The following is an 18,782-nucleotide window of genomic DNA, read 5'->3' as shown; positions in this document are numbered from 1 at the left end:
GCAGGACAACTGGAAATGACCAAAACTGTGGTCCAATTGCCAAGCACCCAAAGGGTAGTCATGTGCCTATGAAGGAGGGGCACTCAAACTTCAAACCTGGGTTGTAACTACCACCAGGTAGATGCATCAAACTTCAAACAGTTGCTAAGTGACTGCTCATAAGTTGAAGACTACCCATAGTTACATAATTTACTACTACCTTTCGGTTATTAAAACTGCTCCTATCTAGTAGAAAATAAAGGTCTAAGCTATGCATTAAGCAAGAGACTGATGAGTGGATCCTGGGTTATTTTCATTGAAAACATCAACCATAAGCTTAGCCTCTGAGCAGAGATACCCTAGCCATTGTGTTCCACCAAATTGTCTAAGTGAATGTGCAGTGGATTGGTAGATGATCCCAACAAACATTGACCCCTATCAGAATCACCTAGAGAATTTAATTTGAGATTAAGTCATTGGGTAAAACTCTCTAAAGCAGTTCAGCAAGTAAACAAAATAGTGGGGAATTCCAAAGTAATGAGGCATACAGGACAAAATTAAATTGCACAATTTACATGTTTATGTCAATGATACCAGGTAAAAGTATATAAGCCAAAACATTTGCATGATGTCATTGTCATCTATATGTTATCATTTGCCCCCTCACTTATCCCTCAACAGTTGCTCATAGAACATGCAACATCTCTTTGCAGAACTGGATCCCATTCTTTAATTGCATCAAATCTATCAATGCTAGTGAAGAGAAATCAGAGTTAAGTCAAGGTTGTAAAGGACAGGGCAGCATATCCACATTTCTAGCAGCATTTTTTTTATAAAAATAAAACAAGTCAGATATGAGCAACTGAGCATGTGAATTAAAAGATCTCTGCCCTGATGCTTGCGAAATTAAATAATTAAGTTGTAACTTGCCTCTTGCTATGAAATATAATTTTTTTTTATGGTTGGCATGCACAAACCACATGGAACAAGAAAAAAATGTGAAAGAACTTTTAATCAGATAACATCATGTTACTATATTATATCTTATAAAGTACATCCATCAAACGACAATACAGGCTGCAACTATAATAATTAAACTGGATAAAATGTTTATTGAATACAGCTGAACTGCATTCCTTTTGATGAGCTTCATACTGAATTCATAAAAAGCCTGTTAACAATTTGATTAGAAGATCCTTCTTCTTCTATAGTTTTTGTAAATGCTTTAAATTGTCTTGCTACTTTTACCTTTTTATTTAATCGTCTGTAAATTTTAAAAGCACTCTAGCACTAAGATGGTGGAGAAACTTGGTGTGCGTAATGTTTTCATTTAGAAAAATTCAAAAACAAGGATTAAAATTCTTATTGTAGTTTAGAACACCTGTTCCACACATTTAAGTTACCAACAGGCGCAAAAGTGTCCTGCATCTCTTTCTAGCCATACTCACTGAATTTGATGGAAGAAAAAATTGCTTTCAAATTCTCATGCTTATCTAAGATAAGCTTAGTTAGCTGATCTAATTAGCTGCAAGGCAACCCAGAGGGGAGGACACAACTATCCTGTCTTTCACTACATAATCATATTTCTAATAATCTGTAAACTTCAACCTGGGTTGTAAATACCCCCAGGTTCTCATGCCTCCATGAAACCATAAAGGAAGGCTTCCTCTATAGGAGCTCCTGATAAATCTTCCAATGAGAAGCACATGGACATCCAATAACAAAATAGTAAGTCAGCTTTCAAAAAATCTAAAGAAGTTCAAAATAAATTTCTCAACCATCCAGAGAATAACACAGGAACACAGAATGCCCTTTCAAAGAGAAGAGTACTTACCAAACCAGTTTTAGTACAACATTCATTTACAGCACAGGTCCTCAGACTTGGCCACTAAGACTTGTAGACTTCAACTACCAGAATTTCCCAGCCAGCCATGCTGGCTGGGGAATTCTAGGAGTTGAAGTCCACAAGTCTTAAAGTGGCCAAGTTTGAGAACCCCTGATTTACAGAGAACAGGCTTGCTCAAAGAACCACAAAAATGGTCTACTAATGCAGTGTTGTATATAAGTTTTAATGAGTTTATAGACTACGGTATATGGTTATTAAAGGTAGCTGCTGTTATCTCTATATTACAGATGTTGAGTGTACTGATATAGAGATTTTTTTCCAAGCAGCACCTAGAGATTTTATTCAGAGCAGCACCTTTCTCCTAACTTTATTATTATTCATATACTAAACATATAATAAGGGGCGCAGTGGCTCAGTGGGTTAGGACGCTGAGCTTGTCGATCTGAAGGTCGGCAGTTTGGCGGGTCGAATCCCGAGTGCCGCGTAGCAGAGTGAGCACCTGTTACTCGTCCCAGCTTCTGCCAACCTAGCAGTTCGAAAGCACGTAAAAATGCAAGTAGAAAAATAGGGACCACTATGGTGGGAAGGTAACAGCATTCCGTGCGCCTTTGGCGTCTAGTCATGACCACATGACCACAGAGACATCCTCGGACAAGCGATGGCTCTTCGGCTTTGAAACAGAGATGAGCACTGGCCCCTAGAGTCGGAAACGACTAGCACGCATGTGTGGGGGAACCTTTACCTTTATATATATATAAAGGTATATGTATATATAAAGGTATATGTATATATATATATATATATATATATATATATATATATATATATATATATATAGAGAGAGAGAGAGAGAGAGAGAGAGGGGGGGGGGAGACTGACAGACAGACATGTCTCCACTTTTTTCCCACTGCCAGCAATGGGGTGGGCCTGGTTTCAGCATGATGCATCTGGACTGTGGGCCAGCAGTTTGACACCCATGCTCTAGGTGGATTCTGCCTCACTGTCAACTAGCTCTCATTCTAAAGAGTAGTGCAGTAGTATTCTTTGAGCTGTTTTAATTAGTTTGTCTGGCCCAGCAAGTGATTTTTTTTAATAGAAAAGACCAGCAAATTAATCATTAATCTCTCCTCAGTTTCCAATTATCAGCTTCATAATTCAAGGTCTATCAGGAAAGGACCTCACTATTCCTTATAAACACATCATCCTTTTATATAAAAATTCTCAGGTTCTCTAGCTGAAATTCAGTGCAGGCATCTCTCACAAAAGGGACTATTATTGCAAATGTCATTATTCTCCCTCTGAAAACAAATTCAGCCACTATTTTTCTGATTTAGCTTGCCTAAAAATTTCTACCTATTTTACTAAAGATTTCTCATAGTTGACCATTTGAAGAAATAAGCTCTTCCAAATGTCAGTTTGGATCAAAACTTTAATTCAAATCAGATTACTTCTGAAGTGACATAGATTAGAACAAACCAGTTTTAGAACTCCAGATCAGAAAATTGAAACAGGTTTAGATAAATTCTGTGATATTAATCATCCATTACCATTCATCCTTATGGAAGGGATATACGTATTCTAAATTTTACATCACTTTCTGATAAAGGCAGCATCAATCCTTGATTAAGGAAATTCAAAGCCAGACATTAGTCCCAAGGGATATATTGCTCTATGAAAAGACTCCCAAGAATCTGCAAGCAATACTTCATATAGATGATATCTCTATAAAATGCAAAGTAGACACACAGAGTATATCTATTGTTAAGAAAGCTTAAGCCAGATGGAAGGGGAGAATCTGAGTCCCTCTACTGGCAATAAACCATTGTCCCAACTAGCACAGGTAATAGCGACAACTGCAAAGAGTTGAAATTCAGCAATATTCAAGGCTTCCTCCTTTTGGCTTATTCTTATTTTCACTGTCATTGACTTTTTAAATGCTAGGAACGCTAAGGCATAAATAAGAGGTTTCCCATTTCCCAATAGACTAGAAAGTAAATTAAGAGAAGCATAGTTGAGTTTGGTTTTTTCCCCTTCCCTTTGTAAGGTAGAGCACTAGAATATTGTGACAGTTTAAAATGCTTTAATTATGATACAAACAAAACTTAAATAACATTTTAAAACCATCTTTTCTTTTATCAACCTGAGTTTAAATCTGATTCAGATCTTTCTTGGAGTATTACCATTATTAACATTGTGGAATTTCTCTTTCAAGGAACTTACAGGACAAATAGTGATATCATTAGGATTGGATTAATAGGCACACATATGCTCTATAGTCTGGAGGGATCCCAGACCTGTATTCAGACTCAGCCATTACAATCAGAACAGCTTTCTTTAAAAAAAAGCAACCTTTTGAGCGGAAGGATAGCTAAGCTCTTTGCTGTGGAGAGATGCTTCAGACAGCCAAGCCTGCCCTCTTAATTCCCCAGAGTATCTTTTTTTAAGATTTAGCACTCAAGAAAAAAAGGTAATGGCCATAACAGTCTGGAATTCCATCCAAAAACTTTAAATAACAAGGATAAATTTGCAGTGATGATGATGATTCCATCTGCCATACCGTGTAAGCAGAGATAAAGAGAACAAATGGACTTCTTAAAAAGAAAAAATAAAAAATATTTTTTCTTCTCTCCACCCCCAGTGTGTTAACCAGCTGGTAGGTAGGAAGGGAACAAATAGATCTTCATTTCACAATTTTTCCAATTTTTTTCACAGAGCTTGACAGGCATACTAACTGAATGTGCCCAATTCATTTGGAAAACAGTCAGACGCAGAAAAAGGCATCTGTTTGTTCCCTTTCCATGTGTTACACAGTAGGTAAGAGAGCAAATTCAAGTCTTGTTCTCTTTTTTTACTAAGATAAAGGAAAAGAACTCCACTGGTGTGTCCCTGCCCCTGCTAACAACGATGCACAAGAAGAAAACAAATAGGCCTAATTATAGACTTGTGGTACAAAAGATCACAGGTGATAGTGTTGGTTCTTAGAATACATCTTGTGCAGATTCCATACAACTTGACATCAGGTAAGGATATTTGAAGTCTTCCAAAACCCCTACATTTTAAAATATTTTAAGGAGAATTTAAAGTTTAATTGTATTAACAAATTATTATTTTACATTGAAAATGACCCTCAAATAAAAATTATGAAGGACATATGAGTCTATATATAGGGTTCTGTCTTACATTTCCCCAGAGAAACACCTGCAGACTCAAGATGACCTAATTCTTCAGCCAACTCTTTAATCCTTCTGTCTGTTTTTTATACTACACCAGTGTTTCTCAACTTAGCAACTATATGTTGTGTGGACTTCAACTCCCAGAGTTCCCCAGCCACCATGGAAAACATTGATTCAAATCAGATTACCGTACTTCTGAAGTAAATAAACCAGTTCTAGAACCTTAACTAAGGTTAGGAAACATTGAACGACCCATTCTAATCTAGCCTTTCTGTTAGCTCTTATTAGGCACAAATATATAAGATTTCAGGACTCTTCTATTTCTTTCACCTCCAAATGGACCTTAAGTTTATTTGGAGCATCTGGCAGGAGAATGCAGCTATGTTGTTGTTGGTTGCAAAGTCACGTCCAACCCATCATGACCCCATGGACAATGTTCCTCCAGGCCTTCCTGTCCTCTACCATCTTCTGGAGTCCATTTAAGCTCACGCCTACTGTTTCAGTGACTCCATCCAGCCACCTCATTCTCTGTCGTCCCCTTCTTCTATATTCCTCAATCTTTCCCAGCATTAGGCTCTTCTCCAGTGAGTCCTTCCTTCTCATTAGGTGGCCAAAGTATTGAGTTTCAACTTCAGGATCTGGCCTTCTAAAGAGCAGTCAGGATTGATCTTTAGGACTGACCGGTTTGATCGCCTTGCAGTCCAAGGGACTTGCAGGAGTCTTCTCCAGCACCATAGTTCAAAGGCCTCAATTCTTTGGTGCTCAGCCTTTCTTATGGTCCAACTTTCACAGCCATACATTGCAACTGGGAAAACCATGGCCTTGACATACAAATACAGCTATGGTATTCCATTAATCAAAGCACAGTATCCTTTTTCTATTTAAAATGATTGTTTTCTTTCATTAAGCATAATACTTTGGGAGAGATGCACATTGAGTGTGCCAATCAGGGTGAGGAGGGTTACCAGATCATATTAGGAAGCAACAGCAACTTCAACTGCATAAGAAAAAGAAAGAAAATTTTGCTGCGACATCTGAATCTCATTGATTGCTAAGATTCATTTGGATTGTTATATAGATGTCTGTTTCTTCTTTCCCCATCATCAGCCTCCCTATCTTAGTTAGGCCTTCCCTTGACTGCTACCGCAGGAAAAAAATCACACAACCCTAAACTGCCCATTTGGCATAATATCTCGATTCCCTATGCTTCCAACACATATATCCTCTCACAGAGCTATTCATCCAAGAATGATCAAATATTACTATTTCATTTGGCACAATGAAATAGTACAATGAAATTAGTTTATCTAATCTCTGTAGACAATTTGTCTAACAAAAAAGAAAGATGATCAACTATAATGGCATAGCCATTCACATTAAGCCTTGGACCTGTTATATATTTTATATATATGTAACTTTATTGACTAAAAAAATACTAATGTAGCGGAGAGTGGAGTTGGGGTGGGATCGGCGTTGGCTGGGAGGCTTTGCTGGAGCTCTGCAGATTCAGGGTGGAGGTTGGGAGGTCCGGCAGCCTCTGTGGTGGCTGGTGGCGTGATGTGGCTCTTGAGCAGGGATTAAAAAGGAAGAAGAGGTTGACTGGGGGAAGGCTTTGATGCTGTTTTTCCAGTGGGGCAAACGAGATGGAGGGAGAGCGAGGTAGGAGGTTGGTGAGAGGTTTTTATTCTTTTTGGGCGGGGGCAAGCCAGATGGAGGGAGAGCGAGGTAGGAGGTTGGCAGGAGCTTTTATTCTTTTTTTCCAGTGGGGCAAGCCAGGACAGAGGGAGAGCGAGGTAGGAGGTTGGCGGGGGGTTTGATTCTTTCTCTGTGGGGCAAGCCAGATGGAGGGAGAGCAAGGGAGGAAGTTGGCTGGGTTTTGTTTTTATTCCTTTCAGTAGGGCAAGCCGGACAGAGAGGGAAGAGGAAAGAGAGAGGTTTCTGTAGAGCAAGCTTGAAGGAGAGAAGGGAAGAGAGAAGCAGAGGATTCAGTGGAGAAAGGCCAGAGAGAAAAGAGGAGATAGAACAAGGGAGGTTCCTGTGAGCTTCTGAGAGAGACTGACCATCATCACCTCACATGAGCTGTCTGCGAGAGACTGACCACCATTATCTCACATGAGCTACTGCTGCCAGAGACTGACCATCATCATCTCATGTGAGCTGCTGCTGCCAGAGATGGGAGCTGCCTGTTGACAGAGACTGACCACCATCACCTATCACAAGCTGCCTGACAGGAGACTGATCACCATCTTCACCTCAGGCAAGCTGCTGCTGCCAGAGACTGACCATCATCATCTCATGTGAGCTGTTGCTTCCAGATACTGACTGCCATCACCTCACGTGAGCTCCCTGCTGAGAGACTAACCACCATTACTTCACATGAGTTGCTGCTGACAGGGACAGAGCACCACCGCATCACGTGTCTCTGTCAAGCAGAGGTGTCCAAGTAAGGGACCCCTTGGATCAGCAGCCAGACCAAGAGGTCCAGGAGAACCTGGACTTCAGCGGTCCCTTCAGGGGTGGCACTACACTAAGTTAAAAGATAAACAAGCAGGAAAAAAGTTTTGAATAAAGGAAAAGCTCAGGAGATGGAAAAGAGAAAGAGCAAGAAAGAGAGAAAAAGAAAGAAAAATAGGGGAAAAAATGACTACCAACTTTCTTTGGTACAGATATAAGTTAAAAAAAATCAGTCTTATGCTAATATTTGTCTACATTATTTCTACAGTCCTATATAATTCTAATTGCTGAATCTCCAAAACAGCATTTCTATGGTGGAACGTAGTGAGGAAGTGAATCCCCAGGAGGGAGGAGTACATTACAAAGGAATAACAGGAAATGCAACCCAGATATCAAGTGTGAGAGAAAAAGGGTGAAGACAGTCCCACCCTAAGAGTTCACAGAGTATATTGTAGTTGCAGTCCTTAGTCTGGCAAGGTTTTGTCTATAGGTATGAAACAATAAACTCAGTTTGGAAGAATTGCCACATGTCATTCTTGGTTTTGGACTTGATAATTTCATTTCTTTTCGTTTCTTCCAAAAAAATATAAAAGTATTCTCCAAGCAGAAACAACATTCTTCAAGGTCTATTCTTTAGCCGAAGCTGTAATTCTGCCATCTCTGCCAATTCCATCAACTTCACCATCTATTCTTCCATTGTAGATATTTGTAGATCCTTCCAACTTTGAGCATATAAAAGTCGTGAAGCTGTTTTCATATATAAAAGCAAAGTTCCATAAAAAGTTTCCATTTGTTTGTCCATTCAACCAAAAGCAATGTTTCTGCTTTCAATTGTATGTTCACTTTTAAAATCTTCTGGATTAAAATACATACTTGACTGCAATATTTTCTAACTTTCCAGGGATAAAAAAAATGTACCTTCAGTTTGATTACATTTTCAACAAATATTTTAGATTATCTTACACAGTTTTGACAGTTTATCCAGTGTCATACATCAGTGATATATCATTTCATAAAAATGTGCTTTAAAATTATAATTCAATGTAAATTTCAACCTATTCTTCTACATACTCTCCTACTCGTCCAACTGTATATTATTTTTGAAACTTTTTGCCCATTTTATCACAATCTTTAACTTCTTCATCCTGTTTCCATTTTCTATCAAAGTTTATACATCTTAGCAATAATATGATTGCCACCTGTACAGAGCTCTATATCAAATTCAGTTTTACCCTTTTCAAATTCATAATTCTTCTTATCCAAGTTCAATCTTGCCATTAGCTGAGCACAAGGAAACCAATGACAAGTAAAATCCTTGAACTTCAAGCTTTCTCCTGTTTTAAGTTAAACCCTCTTTGAGAAAAAATTAACAAGTCAGCATAAGTTAACCATTTTTGTTTAACATTTGTCTGAAATATTTATAAAGCAGTAAAGAGAGCATGGCAGTTAATTAGCAATTACCCAAACCATTCATATCTTCTTTTCTCAATTTGATGTACTCTAGCTTTGCTGGACCAAGTTCTGGTCATGGGCTTGGTGGGGGAGATTGAAAAAAATTAAGCTGCCATCTAACTTTTACACACACACACACACACACACACACACACACGTGTGGATGGTCTACTTCCAGGTAACATGAATACTGGATGTCCAGCCCATATGAGGAACATCAGGTTGAGAAACACTGGTATAAACTATTTAAATAATTGCTTCAAAAATGCCATATTCTACTATTTTTGAAATGCTTATTTAATCTTTTAAAACATTTTATCCCATGCCTCTGTCTCCACAACTTACACTTTATTCCTATGAAGCAACTACAATTCATTTCTTGATTTACACCACTTATTTATGCCTTATTAATACTGTTCTGACATCATATCCTATGAGTTAAGTTTTCTGTTAAAAGAAGGATAGCTGCTACTGTTCCAAGCAGAAATAGCCTCATTTTGCAATGGAGCTGTTGTGAAAGTTAATAGCATACTTGTGTGGCAGAAACCCTACTACATTTCATCAACAAGAACCACCCTTTTTCAAATGGCATGACCATAAATCAACAACAGCGGCTTCCTCCTGAATTGCCAGGTCAAAACAAATAAATCTCAAAAATGAGAACTATTGAGATATTATTTCACTAATGTAGCAAACCCCTCTTGTTGAAAGTCAATTAATTTTTTCACGTAGGCATCCATGGTCAACTAATAAAAAATAAAAATTTTGCAAAGCAAAAAAAAAGGAAAAGCAGGAAAGAAAAATAACTAAAATATACTACAAAAATCTATAGGCAATCAAAACTAGAACCACAACAAAGATGACACCGGTTCAACAAAAAGGGGCCCTTTAAGCCAACAATCTTTTGGAATGTCAGTGTTATACCTTGGCTCTATAACCATGCATCAAGTCACTTCACCTGAAAAGCTGGAGGCTAGCAGTGTGATCTGAATTATGATATGGTTCCTTTATTATTTCCTGCTGCAAGCACCACTGATCCAGTCAATGTTGACCCGACCTGTACATTCAAGCTGATCACAAAAACTACTCTTTTGCTGCACCTGCCTTCAAAAGACTACACAAATCAGAAATTCATCCAAATCGTGAGTCAGAACTGGCATCTATTTACAAATTTTGAGTTAACAGAAGTGCTGCAGGATAGCCTGGATTACAATAGAAGACCTCAATTAAAATGAAAAGGCAGCAAAGGGGAAAGCTGAAACAGAAAGAAATAGGTTCAATGGTATATTCAGCAGTCATTAATATTGGAAAAGATACAGCGGTTGGAAAGGGGACAATCTTTAGAGCACAATTCAAGATAGCATATGAGCTGCTTGTGCAGTGATGTGAGGCGTAATCAGACTATAAAAACTGAGGCAAAGCTTTATATTTGCAAAAGTATACAGCTGCAAAATGGTAAAACATATTCTGTTCAGGAAGGTAAAAAAACATTTTATGTTCTGATTGTCTTTTTAACTATTTTTTTCCATTAAACAGTACGCGTCCCTTTTCACCTGCCCACCTCTTTCATAATTATTGCCTGGTTTGCCTAGGACACGGGTAGGCAACCTCGGCTCTTTTATGACTCGTGGACTTCAACTCCCAGAATTCTGGGAGTTGAAGTCCACGAGTCATAAAAGAGCCGAGGTTGCCTGCCCCTAGCCTAGGACCAGGAAGCTGCAACTGATTACATTAAGTCATCCAATTCTTTTTCTGTCTCCAAGGTATGACTTCATAATATAATGGCAGATGCATTCTAACTACTTTAGACCTTGCAGCTATAATAATTCGGAGAGGAATTGGATATATTAATGCCGTATCATCTGACTGAGTATAGCTACATGCCACAGACAACTGACTGCTTAGTGCAAATCAACATCCTGGTAGAAAGGCAAGTCAGATTCAGGGAGGGAGACTGACCATTGATCAGTGTTTTATTTATTGTGGATAGAAAATTAATTAATAATTACTTAAGTCATTAATCTGGGGCATCCTTTATGTTGTCCCTAGAGATAGATTTTGGGAGAAATGGGTTGCTTTCTCTGTGGTCCAAAGTCTTTGCTATGTAAAAATGCATTAAAAAAATAATTCAATGCAGCTTCACTGTATTATGATGGGGGGAGGCTTTCTATCCTTAATCCCCATTGAAAAGTGAGTAAAACAAATATGCATCTTGACTCCTTTTCTTTTTTTATCTTTTATATTAATTATTTTATTCTATGCCCCAGCGTAGGGTCAAGCCAACAGACCATTGAGCAATTTGGACAATGCAGCCAAACTTTCTACAAGATAAATTGACCTGAGACAGAATAATGGATCCCGTATTCCTGATTATTGCAAAGGAAAAACTGGTTCCCAGTTATAATAAAGCCAAAGGTGTTTTGTTTTCTCCAAAAGGCTTGTCATCTGCTATCTCTCCTGGAAAATTAACAGTTTTAGTATTGACGAAATCAAGGTCTTTAAATATTTCAGTGTTTCTTTTTACCCTCCAGTATTCCAGAAGAAATAACAAAGGGCTGTCATTACTCAGGCCCACAAATTCTCAAATATTATCCTACAATATGCTAACTGTGGTGGTAATAACTTGCCAGCTGCAAGAGAAAATATTTAGAATTAAGGTAATCAGCCACCTGGTATGCAGAACACAGATTTGCTATTATCATGATTTAAGTTTTGTTCAAACTGTCTTTTTACAACACAGTTGCAAGTTTCCCAAAATGTATTTAATTTTCTTTTGTGATTAATCTGGACTAATCGTTGTAGAAATTCATATGTGGTTTGGCCACCTGAATTTTTGGCTCAAACTAATTTTCACTGGAACCTCCTAAGCTTCCCTTACCTTATAGGAAAACTTACAGGAAATTTTTCTGTTACCATGGAAGCTAGGCATTGAACTAGATTTTAAAATTCTTTGGATTAACCTTTCTCACTTGACTTCACTTGTTCTGGTAGAGCTGAAGAACAGTCTCTTGACAACAATATTCAGTAAGACCTAAGCAGAATCACATGCCTTGTAAAAGGAATATCTTTTTGAAAAGTTCTCTCCCTCTTCTAATATTCTTTGGCCAACTCACACAAGAGTCTTTGCTCTCATTCAGTTTAAAGTTTTGCCATCCTCACTGTTGGAAGGGAATTTGCCCTGTCTGTTGGGGGAAATAGAATCATTTGGTTTTGCACTGGTTTTTTTTTCTGGAGCTTGGTGAACTGACCTAATAAAGCTTCTGCTAACTCACAGTTATGGTAGCTCTGAGGACGAGAATATTCTCCTCAGACCAGCCATTTCAGGCCTCCAGAAGGATCACCAAATTAATTAAGCAATTTGATGCTTAATAGTGCAACAACAGTTAATTTTACTTACAGCTTTCTATTTTAATACATTCCTTTAGTGTTTAAGCTTTAGTTCACATGTATTATTTTTTTCCTTGTTTGGGGTCAATAAAATTTAAAATTAAAACTGACTTTATAGCTGTAATCATTTAGCCTGGTTCATAATCTGGTAAACCATGGTTAGGTTAATCATTTTAAAAAACTCAAGTGGGTTTATACAAAATGTTAGGCCACAGATTATATTTTATAAATTCCAGAGGCCAGTGTTCGCACAATTTTCTGCATCAAGCCAAACCATATTAGCACTTAGGAAACCAATCAACATAAGATTCACTGTACAAAATCCATCTGAACAATGATTTTTGTAAGGCTGTCTAGTGCTATATATTCACATGTACATTCATTTATTATATGTTTAGGAAGGTATATTCACTTATACTTTCATATACATATTAGAGTTGAATGGACTTTCTTCAGAACAAATGGAGAAAAAAAGCTTCCATTAAAAACAAAAATATAGTTTCTTTTGTCTCAATGACAGTGTGCACAACATACTGTTTTAAAATAGAAGCAAAAGGACAGATTCAAATTTATTTTCCAGTAGGGGTTTAAATATAAACATAAAAGATGCACCAGAATATGTACTGTAATGTATTATTGTGAACAGTATGATTCCTAAGATCGACGGCCATGGACCTGACGCAAGTAATTTCTGAACCTACTCATGAGGGAGGCCACACCCTTGACCTGATTTTTTTATCTGGACGGTGGTTGGATGATCTTGGTGGGGGCTCTCCATTTATTATGCCCCTGTCATGGACCGATCATCATCTCCTGCGGCTGGTCTTCCGTTTTGCCACCCCCCGCCGTGGGGGTACGGAGCCAATTAGATGGTACCGCCCCAGACGCTTAATGGATCCTGATAGATTCCAAGCGGCGCTGGGGTCCCCACCTGCCTCCACTGCTCACAACTCGGCGGATGCCTTAGTGGAAGCCTGGGAAAGGGCAGCCACTGAGGCACTTGACCGGGTTGTACCCTTGCGGCCCCTGACCCGGTGCAGATCACAGCGAGCTCCATGGTTCTCCTCGGAGCTCCGGGAGATGAAGCGTCGGAAACGGGGCCTAGAGAGTTGTTGGAGGTCTAGCCGATCCGAACCCGACCGGTTGCGGTTAAGAACCCATATTAGGTCTTATCTCGCAGCGATGAGGGTGGCGAGGTGTAATTACTTCTCCACCCTCATCGCGTCCGCAGATAATCGCCCGGCCGCCCTGTTTAGGGTGACTCGCTCACTTCTTAATCAGGAGGTGAGGGAGGATCCCTTGCAAGGTCGTGCCGAGGAATTTAGTCAACATCTGTCGGATAAAATCGCTCGGATTCGGACCGGTTTGGACTCCAGCTGGGCAGAGTCTGGCGATCAGGACACGGGCGGTCTTGTCAATGTTATCTGGGAAGAGTTTGATGCTGTGACCCCTGATGAAGTGGACAGGATTATGGGGAGGCTGAGCTCTACCACATGTTTATTGGACCCGTGCCCTTCCTGGCTGGTTTATGCAGCTAGGGAGGGGACACGAGGCTGGCTCCAGGCGGTTATATCTGCTTCTTTGAGTGAGGGTTATTTCCCCACCGTCTTGAAGGAGGCGGTGGTGAGACCTCTCCTCAAGAAGCCTGCCTTGGACCCAGCTGTATTGAACAACTTTCGTCCAGTCTCCAACCTTCGCTTTCTTGCGAAGGTTGTTGAGAGTGTGGTGGCGCATCAGCTCCCTCTGGTCCTGGATGAAGCGGATTATTTGGACCCCTACCAATCGGGTTTCAGGCCCGGGTACAGCACGGAGACGGCATTGGTCGCTCTGGTGAATGATCTCTGGAGGGCTCGGGATAGGGGATATTCCTCTGTCCTAGTCCTATTAGACCTCTCGGCGGCTTTCGATACCATCGACCATGGTATCTTGCTGCGGCGTCTCAGGGGACTGGGAGTGGGAGGCACAGTTCTTCAGTGGTTCTCCTCCTATCTCCTGGGACGCTCGCAGTCGGTGTTGGCAGGGGGGCAGAGATCGGCCCCTAGGTCTCTCGTTTGTGGAGTTCCTCAGGGGTCAGTTCTCTCGCCTCTCCTGTTCAACATCTATATGAAACAGCTGGGTGAAATCATTCGTGGTTTTGGAGTTGGGTATCATCAATATGCCGATGATACCCAACTTTTTATTTCTACCCCAAACCACCCCAGTGATGCCCTCGCTGTGATGTCTCGTTGCCTGGAGGCGGTTCGGGTCTGGATGGGGAGGAACAGACTTCAACTCAACCCTGACAAGACTGAGTGGCTGTACATTCCGGCATCCCGGGACATCCAAAATGTTCCATCTCTTTCTATGGGGGGTGAGCTTTTACCCCCCGTGGATAGGGCGCGCAACTTGGGAGTCCTCCTAGATTCACGGCTTACTCTGGAAGACCACATAGTGGCCGTGACTAGGGGGGCTTTCGCCCAGGTTCGCCTGGTGCGCCAGTTGCGGCCCTATCTGGACCGGGATGCTCTGTGTACGGTCACTCATGCGCTCGTGACCTCTCGCCTTGACTACTGTAACGCTCTCTACATGGGGCTTCCCTTGAAGACCACTCGGAGGCTCCAACTGGTACAGAATGCGGCCGCGAGAGTTGTCTTGGGAGTTTCCCGGTACTCCCATGTTACACCTTTGCTCCGCGAGCTGCATTGGTTACCAGTTGTCTTCCGGGTGAGGTTCAAGGTCCTAGTCATGATCTTTAAGTCCTTACATGGCATGGGTCCGGGTTACCTCGGGGACCACCTGCTGCCGGCGTCAACTTCCCTCCGCCCAGTACGTGCCCACAGAGAGGGCCTCCTCAGGGTGCCTCCGGTCAGGGAATGTCGACTGGTGGCCCCCAGGGGGAGGGCCTTCTCTGTGGGCGCTCCGGCATTATGGAACCAACTGCCGGTTGAGCTCCGGATGGCATCTGACCTCCGATCCTTCCGTCGCGGGTTGAAGACCCACTTATTTGAATTAGCTGGTCTGGCCTGACGGGGGAATATGGGTTTTAAATTGACTTTTAGTATTTATTATTGTTGTTTTTAATCGGGCACTGATTTAATATCCTTTTAACTTTTGTATTGTTATTTATATATGCCCTGTGAACCGCCCTGAGTCCCTAGGGAGAAGGGCGGTATAGAAATCAAATAAAACTAAACTAAACTAAACTACAAAAAATTCTGTATTTAATGTGTGGTTTTTTTCATAACCATCAACTTGGGAAAACTCAATTTATCCATGAGCCGTACATTCTGGAAATTTAGAAAAGGGTTAAATTTGCAGCAGGTTTTCACATACATCTTTACATTGATTTGGAGAAGGAATATATATCCAAGTGTAATAAATCCATTGTCCATGTGAGCGAAGTAGACTTGGAATCCACAGCTATATGAAGAACAGATATATTTCTTACCCATTGTTTAGTTTCTTTTTTGCTAAGCATTCATTTTAATTTCCTATGAATTTTCACACAATCTAAGGGAGTAGAGTACAGAAATAATGTTCCTGTCTCAGCAGCTGTACAATAAGAACATGCCTAAATCTCTTTGTTTCAATGAAATGTATTACTAAAAATGTATTTAGGATCCCTGCTTGATACAACCTGAGGTTATTAAATTAATCACAGTGAAACAAAACCATATCCTCAGATGATAAAAACTGCTAATTGCAAGGATCAAGGGCTCAAATGAGAAATCTTTATTTCCAGCTCATTCATCTATCTGATACTTGGCTTTCTTTACAACAGGTTTTTTTTTCTCTCTGATGGTCTCCAAATGTATTGAGATATCCTAGCAGTATCTGTTGATATTCTGCTCTTAATTACATTTCATTTCAAATCTGATCCTATTGATAGAACAATGACATTTTCTTTTCCAAGAGTATAAAAATACTTCTAAAATATATTATTATATTTAGATTAAGCAAGCTGTCATATAAAAGTTACTCCAGGTACATTTAACAATTATCTAATTTTTAGTTTTTAAAAACCCAAGATATAAAATGAACTAAAGCAAGAAATAGAGGACTACGTCATCTTTATAAATTTAATATCCATGAAGTCAATCACAAAGCAATGCATGATGATACAAGGGTTCTAACTTCTGCCTCAAGCTATTAAAATAAATTGAAATACTTTTATTGTGTATAAGATTGATCCCTTCATTTTTATCATTAAATGTTAAATAGACAAAAGCTATCTACTACAGGGTATCTATACAAACCAGAGAAGCAGAAACATTCATTCATACAGTGAACTTTTCATGATACCCCAAGACGCCTTCTGATCATCCCAATCATTTCCAAGTACGAGGGCTACACCAATAAATTTTTCATTTATTATTTTATCATTTTAAGGCATGCTAACCCCACATTCTTATATCAGGTGGTCAAATATCTTCACCAAGTTATACAACTTTTAATTAGACATGTTGTTTTATTATTCTATATTTTAACTTTCCCAATAACAAATGGTTGGTTCAAACTCTCTTTAATATAAAGGCTGGTCAAAGACTGTAATAAAAAGGTTTGATTTGTTTAGATATGGGGAAGATAACTATATCATCACAAAGGAAAAGAAGCTTTTAGTATTGATATTATTATTAATAATAATAATATTAATATTAATATGTTGGAAGGGACCTTGGAGGTCTTCTAGTCCAACCCCCTGCTCAGGCAGGAAATTGTATACCATTTTAAACAAATGGTTGTCCAGTTTTATGATTTTTGGTATTGCCAGCATAAATGAGTTTAAAGGCAAGAAACCTAATATGGGTCTCTAGAAGGTACCATGTCCCTGATCATTCCCTGGCAACCCAATAACATGTTCAGCTCCTGTTCTGTTCATTGTAAGGAATATCATCTACTTTTGAAAGAACACTACTTCAAATACTAGCCCATCCCTTAGTTTAATAGAGAAATGAAGGGGTTTTAGCTTTTAATATTAATTGTTGGGCTTAATTAATTTAATCTATTTTAATTTTATATTATCTTTATATTGTATTTTATGCTGCCCTGTAAACCGCCCTGAGTCCTTCGGGAATAGGGCGGTATAAAAATTTAATTAATTAAATAAATAAATAAATAAATTTAACTTCCTTTTTCCCCCTTGACTATGGCACTGATTATGTAAGTGAATCCAATCTGTTTCTCTTCTGATATTGTTACTGTTAATATGGTGCACTAAATGTAAAAGTTTAGTTTTTTATGGTAACGGTTTAGTATTTATGGATTATCCACATGATAGTTTTTCTTGAGATAAACTGCTTTGCATTAACTTTTTCTGAATAACAGCTAATAAATTATAGACTGAACATAATAAATAAAAATGGCATATCGCTAAAATAAAAAACAGGCTTGTAGGTCTAGTGTATTTCTCTGTTTGGCAGAGTGCCATGCAGACATAAGGAACGCATATTGAACACATTACATTCCTGCAACTTTGTTTAACGAGAAAACAATGATCCAGGAATCTATTACAACAGAAACGTCGTGTTTTGTGGTTGTAATGTAATAACACAATCATAACACATTTTGATGCCATCACTTATTTAGACAGGTTTCCTGCTTACCTGTGTTCCAACTCTCGTATGGACAGAATAACTCCAGAAGTTGATGCCTGCTGCTGTATGGTGGTCAGAAATGTGAATTCACTTTTGTTCCGGAAGAGCTGAATTAATTTCTCATTTGTGTGGGATGCTGCATGGATTTCTCTATCTACAGCTAAAAAGAATGATAAAAATAGTGAGGTAAGAGGAAAAAAAGAGAGAGACATAGCACTAAACCTTTCACATTAGAAACCATTAGGACTGGTTCATATTTTCATTCCCCATGGAAATAATTTCCATTCTGAGAAACCTGCCTCTCTTTTGCTAATGCTATACTTGGCTACAATGTGAAAACATCCTCTTTATCAGTTTACCCATTTGTCCCCCTGACAAGTTCACAATCAGGCATCTACTGATTTTCTGACAGAGTTTCTGACAGGAAATGCTGAACTTATTCAAGTCTGCCATGGGCAGATTACATTGCTGATTCATGAGGTGTGTGGAAACAAGATAATGGGCTCCCAAATTTAGAGGGCCTGGCTGAACCCTGAGTCACTGGCAAAACTGAAATTTCAAAGTTACTACCATGTCTATTTCCCTCCCTTTCTATTGAAGCCAAAGAAATTGCTCTGACTCCGATGCACTGGCAGAGATCTATTTTTACCAGCAATGCTCTCTTAGCATCCTTACCTCCCCACTCCCCCACCCCCCCTTACGATAGATTTAATACATGATCATTGGTGATGTAGCTACAGGAGTGACAATCGATTTGAGGGCTCCTCTGTTTACACAAGCCAAGTATTGCTTTCATGCAGTATTTATTAGACTTCAACTTGATGTTTTAGAGATGCACATCATTCCCACTGCCTTCAGCTTTCGGTCACATTCCCTTTAGTCTCTTTGGGATGAGAAATAAAACAACAAAAATGAAAG

At 39.3% G+C, this 18,782-nt stretch overlaps 1 protein-coding gene across 1 annotated transcript in view; it reads right to left on the bottom strand.

The window, feature by feature from the left end:
• Positions 1–18,782, bottom strand: part of NELL1 (neural EGFL like 1) — a gene marked incomplete at both ends in the record, with an annotated part of 577,617 nt that overhangs the window by 446,039 nt on the left and 112,796 nt on the right. The window contains one exon of the mRNA XM_083355288.1: positions 17,874–18,024. Coding sequence (XP_083211414.1) covers positions 17,874–18,024 — 151 coding nt within the window. The remainder of the gene's footprint in view (positions 1–17,873; positions 18,025–18,782) is intronic.

This window comes from Vipera ursinii, assembly GCF_947247035.1.
Source record: "Vipera ursinii genome assembly, chromosome: 1".
Taxonomy (NCBI): Eukaryota; Metazoa; Chordata; class Lepidosauria; order Squamata; family Viperidae; genus Vipera; species Vipera ursinii.
The sequence above is the reverse complement of the archived record's forward strand: the minus strand, read 5'-3'. Positions and strand labels throughout refer to the sequence as shown.